The sequence below is a fragment of the Medicago sativa genome, chromosome 4 (assembly GCF_051527215.1).
Source record: "Medicago sativa cultivar Bolivia chromosome 4, Bolivia_mono, whole genome shotgun sequence".
In the NCBI taxonomy this organism is placed as follows: Eukaryota; Viridiplantae; Streptophyta; class Magnoliopsida; order Fabales; family Fabaceae; genus Medicago; species Medicago sativa.
The window spans coordinates 33,581,991-33,599,042 of record NC_140752.1 but is presented as its reverse complement, the minus strand read 5'-3'; the positions used below and the strand labels follow the sequence as shown (position 1 = coordinate 33,599,042).

The following is a 17,052-nucleotide window of genomic DNA, read 5'->3' as shown; positions in this document are numbered from 1 at the left end:
CAAGGAATTTAGAAAAGCATTTGTGCTTTGAGACTAGCTTAAAGAGGCATACATTACCTTTGAATCTAAACCGAGTCTTAGGACCATATTGCTCTACAATATTATGCTATATACACTTTTGAAGAATATTTCAGTTTCTCTACACCTTAGTCATTCATCTGTATATGCTATATTCTTAACAAACAAAACACACATGCCCTCAACATGTGTCAAAACCCACCAGCCAACTGGGAATTGATTCACTTGAGTTCATGTTTATCATTTCCCTTTATGCATCCATATATATTCAACCTAACATAGGGCCAAGCTGAGCCAACTACTCAAATCAACAAACCAATCCCAGATCCCAAAATTGATCAAGACAACAAAGAAAAAAAAAATATATATTCATTTGGTAAAGGAAAGCGTGTTTTATATTCTCCTTTTTTATTGGTCCCTCTTCCTAAACACCACACCACCAATGAATACATTATACAACACTATAACGAAATGTAATTAACAAAATGCAGACTCTTAACTGTGAAAACAGTCCTATGAATGAATACAACAACAACCAAGCCTTTTCCCACTAAGTGGGGTCGGCAGTCCTATGAATGAATACAGATATATTATAATTCAATGATTCGAAAAATATACCTAAAATGATAGTGGCTAAGTCCATGCTTAACATCCCCACTTGAACTCTCCATCAAATCTCTACCATTATCACAAGTATATGAACACCAGAAGTGAACTACGACTCTGTCAGTTTAACCATTCACCAGCATAAACATCCTCAGTGTAAAATCTACAAACCCCAAACTTATGTCTCAAGCCATCTCCATACTGACCTTGAGTCTACTTCCCTTGGACCAAGTCTCAACACGAAACCCCTCATATGTACCATCAACCCAATCCCATTCATATCTCTCAATATAAGCTTAATTATCGAAAATTCGTTTATTTAGGATCACAAGGTCTTTCATCCATCATAATCTGATATCTAGAAATGACATTTTAGTTAGATATGGTGAGCATGATAATTTATCTGACGTTGAAGGTTCATAATATTGCTTTAAGGCTAGGCTATGTTATTTTAAATCACGAATTATTTTAAAAATTTGAACTCATTTAATGTCACACTTATAGACGTTACTAGTGCATAGTCTTAAACACACTTATAGATATAAAGTCAGGCAGTTTTCCTTGTAATTTAAGCATCTATCAAGATATGACACGAACATAGAATCTATTTTATATGAGAAAAATTATCATTGATGTATTAGTGCATGATAGTTTCTGTCTTTCCGTTAAAGTGAGGTTCTGAGGGGGAAACAACAGAAGATGTAAAACATGAAGAAAATTGGAGGCACAGACCAATAGAATATTTTTTAAAGTATTGGAAGGCTAATTCTACAATTTTATAGCACAATATGCACAAGCCCAGGTACCATGTCCTGTTTTCAGTTTAATTGAGGATTAGTGCAGCGTCCATTTATCAACAAACTGTAAAGAAGGCATAGCAGTGGACTAGTATATTAATGGAGTCTGGATAATTTACCCTGCTGTTATAATCATTATGTACAGTTGCCGGACGTCAAAAAGATTATACTTGGAACCCTGCTAAAATGTTACTTTCAACCCTTTGTATCCAATCACAAAGGATAGTATTCACTGATTCTGGCACTTCATCATGGGGACAGTGGCCTGTAATGTTAAGCAAAAGAAAAAGATCAATTTAAAACAAAGGCTAAGGCACTTTATTATTAAAATAAAAAATAATAGAACGGATATATAAAATTTTAGTTACCAGCATCTAATTCCTTAATTATAACACCATCACAATGCTCTTTAAGCATAGCCACTGTGGCATTGGAGTCAGAAATTGGATCTTTCATTCCCTAACAAAATGAAATAAAAAACAGCATATATAAAACTAAACCAGAGAATTATCATTCAGTATCAATTAATTCTATCTTTCTGGTTTTCCCACAACATTTCAAATCCATGTTACAATACCTGTATAATTAGAATCTTTTCCTTGACATCTTCAAGAAGATAGTTAAGAGGTATGGAAAGATTAAAGCTAAAGATGCTTTCCAGGACCACAGGCACACCAGGATCATAAGACTTGATATGTAAAGGAGATGTCAAAAAGAGTTATATATATTAGAATGTGAAGCCTGGTGCAATACAAATAATTTAGATTATAGAAGTAAACTAGAGGATACAGCTCTTAGCATTTCATTTATGAGCCAATCATCTGCCCTTTCGATCTTCTGCAAAGCACAATGCCACAAAATCAAGCACTGTCGATGTCAATGCAAAAAGATTAAAAAATCTGCAACAAAAATTACACTTACTGTTGGATAACATTTCTTAACAATGTCTTGAATTCTTAGCCTCAAGTAAAACAAAAGAATTCGAGAACCCAACCATGAAGTCACTGACGTTTGTCTATCCTGAAAGTTAACAAGTAAATAGAAAAGAAAATCTTAGATAAAATCATTTAATTATGTTTGTCAAATAAAAATCTAATTATGTTGTACTCATACTAAGCAACAAATATTGTCTAATTAAATGTCAGGAGAAATTTACATAATTCCAACTTTAAGATTCATTTAACAGCATATTATTATGCACATTTGGGTGGTTCTTTCAATTCAAAAAAGTATACGGTCATGATACACTTAAGGCAAATATTAAGGTTTTAAACTCTAAAAAGCCAACTTCTATTGAAGATTTTACAAAATGGAGGGGGAAATTTTAAAATGGAAAAAAAAAAAAAAAAAAAAAAAAAAAAAAAAAGCAAATTGTTGTTTTTCAGACAGGCAGCAAAAGAAGAGGAAAAGAAAAAACGATGTCTTACTAGTGTAGTATGAACGTCAGTTGTCACTTACACTTGGCTTAGACAATGGTGTTGATGAATTTCTCGAGATAACATTCCCAGCACTGTTTATCAAGACAATGGATTTGATCAGAACGCTCCAAACTCGAGCAACAATGTAACCTGGAGTAGCGAAAAATATGTACATGATCAAAAACATCAACAGAAGTAGGAACAAGCTGGTGAGAAAATTGTGCTGGATCCAAAGTCACTGCATGTTTGTGAAGAAGAGATTTATTTTGTAGAAAGGTGTACCAAATATATGTTTATAAATCATACCACCAATTGAGTTGCCAACAAGGTGGACCGGTTCCCCCACAACATCAACAATAAAGTCTCTCAATAGTTCAGCCCACAAGAGCTCAGTATATACAATATTTGGCTTTTCTGATTTGCCAAACCCTAACAATGTAATAGCCCAAACTCGATTTCCAGCTCTAGCCAAACCGTGTATGTTGTCACGGTAATGCTCCCCAAATGCACCAAAACCATGTACAAGAAGAACAGCAGGACCATCTTCACCGGCAATTGTATACTGAGAAAAGCAGTTTAGCCAATAAATTAGCACTTTTGTTTAGCTTGTAAAAAGTATTTCAAGTTCTTAACTTATTTCAAATGGGTCCACTAAATCATGTTGGTCATACATTTGGGTCCCACATAAATTTGTTGGGACAAATGTGAATTTGAACTACTAGAAGTGTGTTCAAAAGAGTGAACTAGAGAATGTGTCCCTAGCATTTCTCGTGATAGTAAATTAAGTTTTTGACTATGAGCCAATCAATTCAATACCTGAACAAGAAAACCATTCCAGCTCCATACCCGTGTTGACTGTTTTCCATCATTATTTATCTGATTTCTCAAAGCCAAAAGCCAGTACCACTAGCCAACCAAAAAATTAAATTAACTCCTTTGATAAAAAAGAGAACAAAAAACAAAGATCAAGGAAACTGCCCATGTATAACAGATAAGACAAAACCAAACCAATAAGACAATATCAATTTGTACTCTTAACACAGCATAGCTGTTAAAGTTATTACCTCCTTCGAACACACAGCCTCAACTGCTGCTGCAATGGTGGCAGCTGAATATCCAAAGGGAGATAAGAACCCTGCATTTCGTTCTTTCTCATATTTGATAGCTTCATAGTGTACTCTTCTTCTAGATATAATTCCCAAAGACAGCGCAGGACCAAATAGTGCAATAAATGATGCTCCATTTCGACTTTCTGAAGCACGAAGTTTTTCGTGTACCCTGCACAAATTTAAGGCAAGGCAAAATTTTATTATGTGTACTTTTTTTATGTAACTTAATGACTTCATAGGATGTATATTTAGAAACTCAGCAAATGAAACATATGTTGAATGTGTTATAAAAAGCAATAAGAAAAAAAACAGAGAGTAGATGAGTAAAATACAAACATATCACCGTTCTCGTTAAACAAAACTAATGCATGACACTTTTTATTGAAGCAGAAATGTATGCCCTTCTAATGATACGGAGAAACAGAATGTATCAATGTAATAAAGAAAAATAGAAGCAAAAGTTCACAAACAAGAAGCAGAAAACAAAGAATATAATGAAGCTTTCTCATAATTGAAAATAGTTTTATTTAAAACAAACACCTGAAATTTGCCAAAAAAGTAACAGACTCTTAGAAAGAGGGTTATCACTACATACTCTTGCCAATCATCACGAGCCGTTCCCTCCAAATACCTCAAATATGCAGCCAATGCATTTAGTACATTATATGTTCCACCTCCAACAACATTTCCTTTTTGTGTAACAAACACAGATTCATTTGGTTCACTTGACTGAATCTGTCTGAAGCTATAACTTCTCTCCCTGTTCTCACTAGATTTCAGCATTTCTCTGCCTAACAAGGTTTCACCTGATGTCTCCTTGATCAAATTCCAGTCATCTCTTGATTTATGTCGGTTCTTAGCCATAAATCCCATTATATCATCATACACAGGAATATCACCTAATTCAGTGAACAATTATCACATGACTTTTGGAAACACCGTAAAGTGCATCAACATATCCAATAATCTTGTAGAGAGAAAAAAATACAAGATGAATCCTGATAAGAAAAGCCATCCACAAACTAACCCCAATCTAGTTCCATTTCTGCACCAGGTAATGTTGAAAGCTGAAGTGGTGTAGTCACATGGAGCCGTTGTTTCTCAAAGTCATCATATGATGCAGCCAGATTTTGCAGAACCTGTGTGATAATGATAATGATCAATCAAACATAACTGAAGTACTCAAACGAACCACCACCATGACACAAGTTTGACATTCTTACCTAATCAACTCAACCAAGCAAATGAAAATGAGAGTCACTAATTTAGTCCTTGAAATTATACAGGTCGGTCAATTTGATCTAAAAATTAATGAAATTTCAAATGATCACTCAAGTTGATAACTTGAAAATTGAAATTCTCCCAACCAAAATGATTAATTTGATTGAAGATTTTTTATTTAACGAATTATTTTGGAGTTTCATTAATTTTAAGGATCAAATAGACCGAATCCTACAATTTAAGATAAATTGGTGGTTCACTCCAATAAAAATGTTAGAATTAGCAAACACAATCAATTCCCAACGAGCTACCTACATTTTCATCATAAAAGGGAGTCTTCCACATTTCAATCCTTGGAGTGCCTTGTGGAACCTTGATCGATTTCAAACGATGGTTGACAACATCCATGATAAAGCAGAGCTCATACTCCACCTCTTGTTCCGCAAATACACAAGTAGCTTTGACCTGTTCCATCCTGAGACCGATGAATTGAATTTGTTTTAAGATAAAAGTAAAAAGGAACAAGTGCTTGAAAAAACATGAAATATCCTCACATCCTCATGCGCCAATGGATTGCAATGCATTGAGTAAGCTAGGTTCTAACTAATCAAGAAACTACTACCGCCTTTCCTTGTCAATGATGGTCTCATGTTTTTTAAACATATTAAAGAAATCAGTATTTTTTTTTTTTTATGAATTTTTTTCTTTTTCCTATGACACCGACTTTTAATTATATTTATCCCATTTCACATATTTCTCTGATTATATCTAACAGTTTTAGATATTATTGACAAAAAAAACGGCCAATGTCACTTTGAATTTTTAAATATGAGAGATAAATAGTAACAAAAAATTGCTGAAAGAACTAATACTTAGGGTACCTTTGAATTGACTACTTTGAACTTAACTACTGGTCTAACCACTTGTGAGACTATCTGAGAAAACTTATGAAAACAACTTACGTCCATAAGCTGTTTTCAATCTATTTCCACAGGCTCTTCATGATAGCTTATAAAAACAGCTTATAACTTATGTCAAAACCGTTAAGCTATTTTGTTATGGAAATAGCTTATGCATAAACACTTAACTAAGCAATTCATCCAAACATTACCATAAAACTAAGTACCTGAGTAGCAAGCTGGTGTATCACATTCTCAGCATTACCAAACTTAATCATGAGATTAGAACCACGACCTTTCAACGACTTCCTCAAATCTCGAACAGCGAACACAACAAGTTCCAGCATTTCATCAGAAAACCCTGCAGAGCAAGCAAAACACCATCAATAGAGTGAGTCAGTTTCCAACACTTCGATGAAGTTTGATACTTACTCGAAAGAATGCGGTGATCGAATACATAAATTGGAACTAGGGATTGAAAATTGGAAGCTGCAGTGAGGAGTCCAGGGTGATCGTCTGTTCGGAGATCGTGTTTGAACCATACAATGGCAGTGTCAGTTGGCGTTGAACAGAGACGGCGAGGTGGAGAGAAGCGGTTGTTAGGGAAGCGGGAAAGTGAGGGAAAATTGGAAGGAAAATGCGGGAAAGTGAGGAGAGTCGTCATGGATAGCGGTGAGGGAGTAACACGAAGATATGGGTACAAATGTTTGGGTTTGGTAAAGGGAAGGAAGTGGTGGATTTTTGGGGAATGTAATATTTGTGGCGGAGAAAATTGAATACAAATTTTGTTCACCAAAATAATCCACGTCACTACTTCACTACTTCACTGTTTGCATTGCACTACCCGTTTGAAAAAGATGAATGTTATTCATACCCACCACCATGGTACATCCTCTGGTCATTAATATAAGCAAAGATTTGATTTTTAGATTCATTCATTAAATGACGTATGTGGTATATACTAAAGGCTATATACATTATTTATTAAATGAATGCAAAATATAAATTTTTGCTTATAATAGTGACCAGAGGATGTATGTATATTAGAATCATGGTGATCTACCTTCATTTTGTATAAGTTGTAAATGGTAACTTTTAAAAAATTATGGTGTTGGTGGATCATTGTGATTTTGGTGTATTTAGTGATTGTTTGGATGAGCGGTTGTAAATCACATTTTGTTTGAAATAATAGCAAAAAAAACCACTTTAAAGTATAAGTTTCAATTATCAGCTACTTAAAATCACGGTAGATTTACATCAAATAGTGTGCAGATGTGATTTTGTTTCAACAAACGCCACTCTAAACAGAAATTTACCCTGATACCAAACATAGGTTCATATAATTAGATGTCCTTTTTAAGTTTTATACAATTGTTAAAGAATGATTAGTTTTATTGATTTTAATGGTAAAATATGTTTAATTTACTAAAACACATTTATTAATTATATAGTTTTGGATCTTGATGAAGAAAGCTTTTGTTTATGTTTTTTTAGAGAAGGAGAGTAGAGAGAAAGGTAATTAATGAATTTAATGAGATGGGTCAAATGAGGTTAAGTTTTATTTATAGGTGTGAGTATATAGTGTAAAATTTTGTTGAATTTTTTCAAAAATGCATTGTCTGAATCAATTCACAAATGGACTCGATCGATTTAGATAACTAAATCTGAATTTGGGCAGCGTATGAAGATTGATTCGATTCAAATACACAAAAACAGTTTTTAAAGAGTTGAAAAAGCACATAATACCCACAAACCAACCAATGAGTAATTTTAACATGACACAGAAGATTTTATGCATGCAAATGCAAGGTGAGACGATGTTCTACTCTTGGAGGGAAAAATTACACATACTCTGAAATTATCCTAGAACATGAGATATAACTCAAAACCTAAGTTAAATGTTATGAAACTACGAATAATATTCCGGGACAATAACATGCTGCAAATTTGGTGGAGGATAAAAGCTGAAAACAAATAGATGATCAACAAGGCAATCATTTCCTGATATGCGTATTGTCGGTTCTTGATTTAGTGATAGAGAATGACTATATTCGAGAATATAGGAATGCAAACTTTATTTTTTTTTTTTGTCAAGTAACCTAGTGGCTGGATCTCACACATTTTAAATATGAAGAAGTGAAGTATTCGAAGTTCGAACCCCGATCCATGCATGTATTATGCATTGTCATTACAATTTGAACTAAGCTCACCGGAACGGAATGCAAATTTCATGTAATGTAATATGATATGTTTTTTTTTTATTTTTTTTTCTTATCTTTTTCCTATTGGGTTAGGTTTGTGTTGCCTCAATTTTTTGTTTTTTCTTTTTCATAAATAAACTTCTAGTTTATAAAAAAATTATTTTTTCTACATTTAGTGAAACGCTTAACTAAAGAAAAGACGTAAGGAACTTAAATAAATAAAGAAAGGAAAAAAGAAAAAGCACATGATTTTTTTTTTAAGGATGAATATTTTATACTTGTTCACAACAAACTGTTGCTACTCCTTAAAAAGAACAAATTGTTTCTAATAGTCCTCTCCTTATAGATAAATTTTGCCTCATTAACTTTGAGGACTTAATCCACCAAAACAAGCATTATCTATGTCTCACAAAGCATTGTGGGTATTCTTATTTTTCCTATGCATGCCTCTTCTACTGATTTTCTGGTCTAACGAGGAAAAGTTTTGATGTAATGGAAGATTCGTCTCTTCCACAACCAAAGCATTGTATATATTTTTTAGTCTATTCATTATTTTTCATATTTATACAAAAAATATATAGCTAACCACATCTTGCTACAAAAAAAAAATATGTTATAAATTATTGTCAGTTCTTGTACCAATCATCAGCTAAGTTTTTCCTTTAGATTAGACATGAATCAACCAATTCAGTAAAAATAAAAGAATGTGAGTCAATCAACACACTATTATAAATATATTATAGTGGATGTCCACTACACTTACCATGCTCTTCTGTTTTTTCTTATAAATAGGGTGCTTTGTAAGAGAAACATACATAGAAGAAAATACGACTTCTCTCACTTTTCTCTCTTTCTCTTCATTAATCTATATTTTTATAACACGTTATCAGCACGATTGTTTCTACCGGAAGTTTACACTACTGCTAAGTATGTTACCTATACTCATCACTTTAATATCATTACTTAATATTGCTATGTATATCATTTATCTTTATCATCTTAATATTATTATTATTTGTCCCGGTTATAGAAAACCGGCAATCCGTCAAGTGATTTATAACTAAAGTGGCTATTATTGTTATTATTACTTTACCTCTTGTTATAGAAAACCGGCAACTCGTCAAGTGATCTATAATAAGTATGGATATTATTATTTAAAGTGGTGATCTAAAATCTCATATATACTATATTATCACGAAAGATAATTTCAAGTAGTGATACTAACTTTTATATTTAATGGAGGTCTAAAACCCCATATATACTATATTATCACGAAAGATAATTTCGAGTAGTGATACTAATTTTTATATTTAATGGAGGTCTAAAACCCCATATATACTATATTATCACGAAAGATAATTTCGAGTAGTGATACTAACCAAAGCTATGCGATCCTTTCACACCAAAGTCATCTAACCAAAGTGTGAAACCTGTATGTGAATGTCATGCTTTCAAACTTAGCAACCTATGCTTCTGCACCAAACTATACCATAGGCTTACTATTTGAAAGAAAAATGCAACCTGTAATAAATGCATGAGACTTTGTGTGACAACTTAAAAAATGGTATTGAAAAACCCATGTGTTACTTCTTTTCTTTTGTCCGCGTGTAGTTCTTTGTAGCATTTGACTGGACTAAAAATGGTATTGCAGACCATTTGAAAAACAAAATCATGTCCTAACTTAGATGATATTTAACACTTAAAATATTTTTCTCATTATTTCAACGGTCATGAACAGTGATTTCAACGATCATGAACAGTGATTTCAACGGTCATGAACATTGTTTTCAACGGCTATGAACAGTGAAATTAACGGTCATTTTTACAAAATTCACTCTATAAATACCTCACATTCATTCATAATTTTCACATCTCAAAATATTTACCCATACTTTCAAAATGGCTAAAATCTTTCTCCTATGCATCACTCTATTTGTTGTTATTTTGTTCTTCATCATTTTCACTCATATTGAAGAATTAGGAAAAGATTTTGTAGGATTAGCTATAATTAGCATTTTACCATTATTAGGCTTAGCTTGTGTGGTTACTTTTTGTTTTGGTAGAGACTTAGATTAAAATATTATAATGTTTTGTAATCGTTGCTATTAAATAAAATGGTATTTTTATTTCTGTCATAATATTGAAACGCACCGTTTTTGATTATATATATAAGAATAATAGTACTAAGTTTTTGTAAAAAAAAATAAATAAATAAATAAATAAAATAAAATGAAAATATAAACTAAAACCACCGAACCCCACCCCACCCATATTCTTCTCTTTCTCGAATTTTCCTTCCCTTTCTTCCAGCTTCTATTTCCATTGTCATCATTAACCCATACCATAACTCATTCTTCTCTCTTTCGATCCCAAATTTCTTCAACATGCCAAGCACTCTTGAATTCAATTACACATTTAATAAAGGCTATCACAAGTACAAGGGTTATTAAGTAGGATTTTGATTGAGGGTTTGTGCTTTAAGGAAGGAGAAGAATACCCATCTCATAAAACTTGTCTATTGAGACTCTTTGAGATATGACACCCGGACGCTTCAGATGCTTATTCAGGAGTGGTTAGAGAGCAAACTTAGTTGATTCGTCATAACTGTGAGTTGATAACTATCATTATCACATATTTTCATTATTAATATTATTGATATTTTGATAATTTTCTATGTTTAAGTGTTTATAAAAATGGGAAACACACCCTTTGAACATTTTTCTTCTCATTGATACTTAAGTTAAAGTCATCAATATTATTATGGTCTCTATTGAATTTATTTATGAATTATTGAGCAAATGATTTGAAAATAGAGGTTTGATTGCATATACTATGACATGAGTTTTGAGATATGGAGAAATACGGTTTTGAGATATATGTTTTTGGGAAGTTTCGATATTAATATATACTCACTTTGACACTACTTGTGACTTTCAATGTTTTGGATATATTAAGGATATATTAATAGAGATTTGATTGCATATATTTTGGGCACTAGTTTTGATATGGTCCTAATAACTAGTTTTGATATGTTTATGGAATTGTGTTTTTTTTTCTTTCTTTTTCTCCGAAGATTTTGGTATTAATATGGACTCGACGTGGATTTGATTTGAATTTACTTATGACCACAAGTGGTAGATTTTTAATTGAGTTTTGATGGTACAGATTTTGAATATAAGTTTCGATATTGTGAAATATGGTTTTGGAGGCATTTGAGAATTTTGTTTTGAAACTCATGAATATAATGACGACGACCTAGGTGCACCTAGTAGTAATTTCAATTAGGTAGAATTACCCCATTAGATGGAGCCGCCCCTATGGAAAGGCCACCATTAGGAGGAGAGGGCTATCAATGAGAGGTAAACTCCCTAATTGAAAATGTTTTACACTTTGCTTTGAGTCAAGAGAAAAGAGCCATCCGTTAGATGGAGCCGCCCCTATGGAAAGGCCACCATTAGGAGGAGAGGGCTATCAACGAGATGGAGCTAGTTCTTGATTCACCCATTTTGATATACTTTAAAAACATTTTGTTTTGAGTCGAGAGAAAAGAGTTATCCGTTAGATGGAGCCGCCCCTATGGAAAGGCCACCATTAGGAGGAGAGGGCTATCAACGAGATGGAGCTAGTTCTCGATTCACCCATTTTGTTTATTTTAACTAAATGGAGATTTCTATAATTTCTTTAAAGGCTTTAATCAAGATTTTCGGCAATATATATTTTTAAAAGCTTTTATTTTGATTTTCGGCAATTTATTTTAAAGGCTTGTAATGTTATCTTCATGTTTTTACGATGTTGGACTTTTCGTTGAAGTATGCCTATTTGATTGGAAATATTTACAAAGTGTGGATTTTCATGCGTATAAACGGTTGCGGATTATTAGAAATTTATACGGCTACTAGATTTGTAAATTGACATTAAATTTTGAGAGAAGAAAATAATCGTGCTCTTGTGTGTTTCCCTTCTAGTTGGTGGTGGTTGTTGTCTGCTCACTAAGTCTTTGTGACTTACCCCTTCTTTTTACATTTTTTTCAGATTTAAAGTCAAGTGCGTAGAAAGCTTGTAGCATAGTTAAAGATATACCAGTGTCATTCTTTTGGTAGGTTTCCTTGATGAATGTCTCTTTTGTTTATGTATATGTTGAATCAGAGTATCTGCAGCTATTTGGAGTTTAGGAATGTGTTATTATGAGATGTACAAAAATGTAAATATGTCATTTAAAACTCTGAATGAGAATACATGTTCTTAAACAGGATTAAAATCTTGGAAATGTTAAAAATACAGAGGATACTCTGTCGAAATTTTAGTGGCTATTATCTTGAAGTGAAAGTCAATTTGAGAATTGTTTAAACTATAGTTTGTCAAGTGTTGTCAATAGGCTTGCCGGACTAAGTTGTTCTAGTTCGTGCGCCGGTCACGATAAGTGTTTTTGGGTCGTGAAAAATATATATATATATATATATATATATATATATATATATATATTAAATGTTGATTATGCTTTTCTGTATTCTAGATAGAATCATGTCGAACCTTTCAAAACTTGATTTTGAGGCTCTTGATATTTCGGGAAAAAATTATTTGGCTTGGGCCCTTGATGCCGAAATTCATTTAAATGTTGAAGGTCATGGAGATACTATTAAAGAAGGAAACGAAACAACCGATCAACAAAAGGCTAAGGCCATGATATTCCTTCGTTACCACCTTCATCAGGATCTGAAAAATGAATACCTTACCGTAAAAGATTCAAAAGTTCTTTGGAACAATTTAAAAGAAAGGTTTGACCATCAAAAAACTGTCATTCTTCCTAAAGCTCGTTACGAATGGATGCATTTGCGTTATAGGACTTTAAGTCTGTAATCCAATATAACTCGGTTGTATTTAAAATTACATCTCTATTGACATTGTGTGGAGAAAAAGTGACTGATGCGAATATGTTAGAAAAAACATTCTCCATTTTTCATGCATCTAATGTGCTCCTGCAGCAGCAATACCGCGAAAAAGGTTTTAAAAGGTATTATGACTTGATATCTTGCTTGCTTGTGGCAGAACAAAATAACGAGCTTTTGATGAAAAATCACGAGGCCCATCCCACTGGTAGTGCTCCATTCCCAGAAGTGAATGTAGCAACACATGATCACTATGGACAAACTCGTGGTCGTGGCCGTGGTCATTGGCAAGGTCATGGTCGTGGACGTGGACGTGGTCGTGGTCTTAATCGTAATCACAATGGAGATTACAGGAACACATTCTATCACCAGAACAAAAACACATTTTCTCACCATAAGATGAAAAATATTGGAAAGAATGAGATTGGTCAAAGCAGCAAAAATAATGAGAATGTTTGCTATCGTTATGGAGGCAAAGGTCATTGGAGTCGTACCTGTCATACGCCAAAGCATCTTGCTGATCTTTACCAACAATCACTTCAAAATAAAGATAAAAAGGCTGAAACTCATTTTGCATGTGAAAATGATGAAGATGATTACGGTAATATGGATGTTACCCACTTAGATGCTGCTGATTTCTTTGCTGATCCTGATGGAAAGATTGATCATCTCATTGGAGATGGAAGTATCCAGAAATAGAACCCCACCAATAAATAATCATGTTTAAGAATGCCTTTTTATTTTCCTATAATAAAAGGGTTTTATGTTATGTTTTTATCTTATGATAATAAAAGTTTTATAGTTTTATGTTGCATTTATTTCTAAGTGCGCTTTCAACCTTCATTGCTAGTCATTACGCTTATCTAATTCTTACATTTATACTGATCTCTTATTTGTTCATTTTTAAATAGAATGAGTATTAACATTAACCTCAATAATGGAGATATGTGTCTCGCCGATAGTGGAACAACTCATACAATTCTCAAGGATAAAAAATATTTCTCTTCTTTGATAAAGCGACAAACCGATGTTAGTACTATATCTGGAAGTTCAAAAATAATTGAAGGCTCCGGAAGAGCTAATGTAATATTGTGTGGAGGAACAAATTTAAACATTGAGAATGCATTATATTCTCCCAAGTCTCATAGGAATTTACTAAGTTTCAAGGATATTCGTCTAAATGGATATCATATTGAAACAAGAAATGAAGGAAATGTTGAATATCTTTATATAACGAGACATAATTTGGATAAAATAAGTGTAGTGGAAAAGTTACCTGCCTTTTCCTCTGGTTTGTACTACACTTAAATAAGTGCAATTGAAGCACATGTGATTGTAAACCAGAAGTTTACAAATCATAATAAATTTGTTGTTTGGCATGACCGGTTGGGCCATCCCGGATATATAATGATGCGAAAAATAATTAAAAATTCTTGTGGTCATCAATTGAAAAACCAGGAGATTCTTCAATCTAATAAATTCTCATGTACCTCTTGTTCACAAGGGAAGTTGATAATTCGGCCATCACAAATGAAAATTGAAAACGAATCTCTAAAATTTTTAGAGCGTATACATGGTGATATTTGTGGGCCAATACACCCACCATGTGGACCATTTAGATATTTTATGGTTTTAATTGATGCATCAACTAGATGGTCACATGTTTGTTTATTATCAACTCGTAACCAGGCGTTTGCGAGATTGCTAGCTCAACTAATTCGAATAATAGCTCACTTCCCTGATTATCCTGTAAAGAAAATACGCCTTGATAATGCCTCTGAGTTTTCATCTCAAGCTTTTAATGAATATTGCATGTCCATTGGAATTGATGTTGAACATCCTATAGCACATGTTCATACACAAAATGGACTTGCAGAGTCATTTATCAAGCGTATAAAGTTAATTGCAAGACCACTTCTCATGAGAAGTAAACTCCTAATTTCCACCTGGGGACATGCAATTTTGCATGCTGCAACATTGATTCGCATTAGGCCAACAAGTTATCATGGCTCTTCCCCTTTGAAATTAGTTTCTGGTCAAGAACCTAATATTTCCCATCTAAGAATTTTTGGATGTGCGGTGTATGTTCCAATTCCTCCACCACAACGCACTAAGATGGGTCCTCAAAGAAGGTTGGAAATATATGTTGGATATGAATCTCCATCTATTATAAAATATCTCGAACCAACAACAGGAGATTTATTTACAGCTCGATTTGCTGATTGTCATTTTGATGAATCAAATTTCCCAATATTAGGGGGAGAGAAAATGCAGCTAAAGAAAGAGATCAGTTGGAATGAATCTTCATTATCTCATCTTGATCCTCGAACTAAACAATGTGAACTGGAAGTTCAAAAGATAATTCATTTGCAAAGTTTAGCAAATCAATTACCAAATGCATTCACTGATCCAAAAAGTGTGACTAAATCATATATACCAGCTGCTAATGTTCCAATAAAAATGGATGTCCCTGTTGGACAATCTAAAATTGCAAATGAGTCTGAACCACGCATGAAAAGGAGCTAAAAGAAAAGATATCTAAAACGAGGATATAGAAACTTTAAAAAGAGCCTTCTGACATAATCAATATTTCAGTTCCAGAAGAACCTGATCAGATATCTGAAATACATGAAAATCAAGAGATCTCAATAAATTATGTCACCAATGGAATACAATGGAACCGACATGAAGTCAACGTTGACGATATTTTCGCATATAATATAGCGCTAAATGTGATAAATGATAACGAGGATCAAGAACCAAGGTCTATTAAAGAATGTAGACAAAGCGAAAATTGGCCAAAATGGACAGAAGCAATTGAAGCAGAATTAAGTTCTCTTAATAAGAGAAAAGTATTTGGAACTGTTGTCCGAACACCTAAAGGTGTGAAACCAGTTGGATATAAATGGGTATTTGTCTGAAAACGCAATGAGAATGGTGAAGTTGCAAGGTACAAAGCAAGACTTGTTGCTCAACGGTTTTCCCAAAGACCCGGAATTGATTTTGATGAGACATACTCACCTGTAGTTGATGCAACTACTTTTAGATACTTAATTAGCCTTATAGCTCATGAAGGGATCAATTTGCACGTGTTGGATGTTGTTAAAGCCTACTTGTATGGCTCACTTGATAGTGACATCTACATGAAGATCCCTGAAGGATTTAACTTGCCTAATGCAAATAGTTCAGGATCTAGGAAGACTACTCCATAAAATTAAATAAGTCTCTCTATGGGCTAAAACAATCTGGACACATGTGGTATAATCGCCTCAGTGAATATTTGCTAAAGGAGGGATACAAAAATGACTCTGTTTGTCCATGCATTTTTATGAAAAGATCTGGAAATGAATTTACTATAATTGCTGTTTATGTTGATGATATAAACATTATTGGAACTCCTGAAGAGCTTCCAAAAGCCATAGATTGCTTAAAGAAAGAGTTCGAGATGAAAGACTTAGGAAAGACAAAGTTTTGTCTTGGATTACAAATTGAGTACCTAAATGGCGGGATTCTTGTGCATCAAGAAGCTTACATAACAAGAGTGTTAAAGCATTTTTACATGGACAAATCTCATCCATTATCTACCCCAATGGTTGTTAGATCCCTGGATTTAAAGAAAAACCCTTTCAGACATCGAGAAGAAGGTGAAGAACTACTTGGTCATGAAGTACCATATCTTAGTGCAATAGGAGCACTAATGTATCTTGCTAATTATACGCGTCCAGATATAGCTTTTTCTGTCAACCTATTATCAAGATACAGTTCTTCACCAACACAAAGACATTGGAAAGGGGTCAAGCATGTATTTTGTTATCTTCGAGGTACAATGGATATGGGTTTGTTTTATCCTAAAGTACCCAAACTAGAATTAATTGGTTATGCAGATGCTGTTATTTG

At 33.3% G+C, this 17,052-nt stretch overlaps 2 protein-coding genes and 1 long non-coding RNA gene across 10 annotated transcripts; 2 read left to right on the top strand and 1 right to left on the bottom strand.

Annotated features, from left to right (window-relative positions):
• Positions 1 to 390: 390 nt before the first annotated feature.
• Positions 391 to 6,783, bottom strand: LOC146928899 (DNA photolyase). 8 transcript variants are annotated; one of them, XM_085701075.1, is made up of 15 exons: positions 6,501 to 6,783; positions 6,296 to 6,429; positions 5,485 to 5,644; positions 4,976 to 5,087; positions 4,544 to 4,847; positions 3,904 to 4,117; positions 3,656 to 3,745; positions 3,146 to 3,401; positions 2,880 to 2,989; positions 2,343 to 2,441; positions 2,211 to 2,258; positions 1,999 to 2,109; positions 1,790 to 1,880; positions 1,541 to 1,686; positions 391 to 982 (listed from the first exon to the last, which is right to left on the bottom strand). In XM_085701075.1, exons 3-14 carry the CDS (start codon positions 5,641 to 5,643, stop codon positions 1,586 to 1,588), a joined length of 1,695 nt encoding a protein of 564 aa, XP_085557201.1. In that variant the 5' UTR covers position 5,644; positions 6,296 to 6,429; positions 6,501 to 6,783; the 3' UTR covers positions 391 to 982; positions 1,541 to 1,585. The 8 variants fall into 8 exon arrangements, with proteins under 8 accessions (XP_085557201.1, XP_085557202.1, XP_085557197.1 ...); XM_085701076.1 differs by having other exon boundaries at positions 391 to 975; XM_085701071.1 differs by having other exon boundaries at positions 5,485 to 5,634.
• Positions 6,784 to 10,538: 3,755 nt separating this feature from the next.
• LOC146928898 (uncharacterized) lies at positions 10,539 to 12,579 on the top strand. Its single transcript, XR_015005896.1, has 2 exons — positions 10,539 to 10,875; positions 12,302 to 12,579. It is a non-coding gene; the product is annotated as an uncharacterized LOC146928898 (long non-coding RNA).
• Positions 12,580 to 12,790: 211 nt separating this feature from the next.
• On the top strand, positions 12,791 to 13,854 carry LOC146928897 (uncharacterized). Its single transcript, XM_085707155.1, has 2 exons — positions 12,791 to 13,118; positions 13,316 to 13,854. Exons 1-2 carry the CDS (start codon positions 12,791 to 12,793, stop codon positions 13,852 to 13,854), a joined length of 867 nt encoding a protein of 288 aa, XP_085563281.1.
• The last annotated feature ends 3,198 nt before the right edge of the window (positions 13,855 to 17,052 follow it).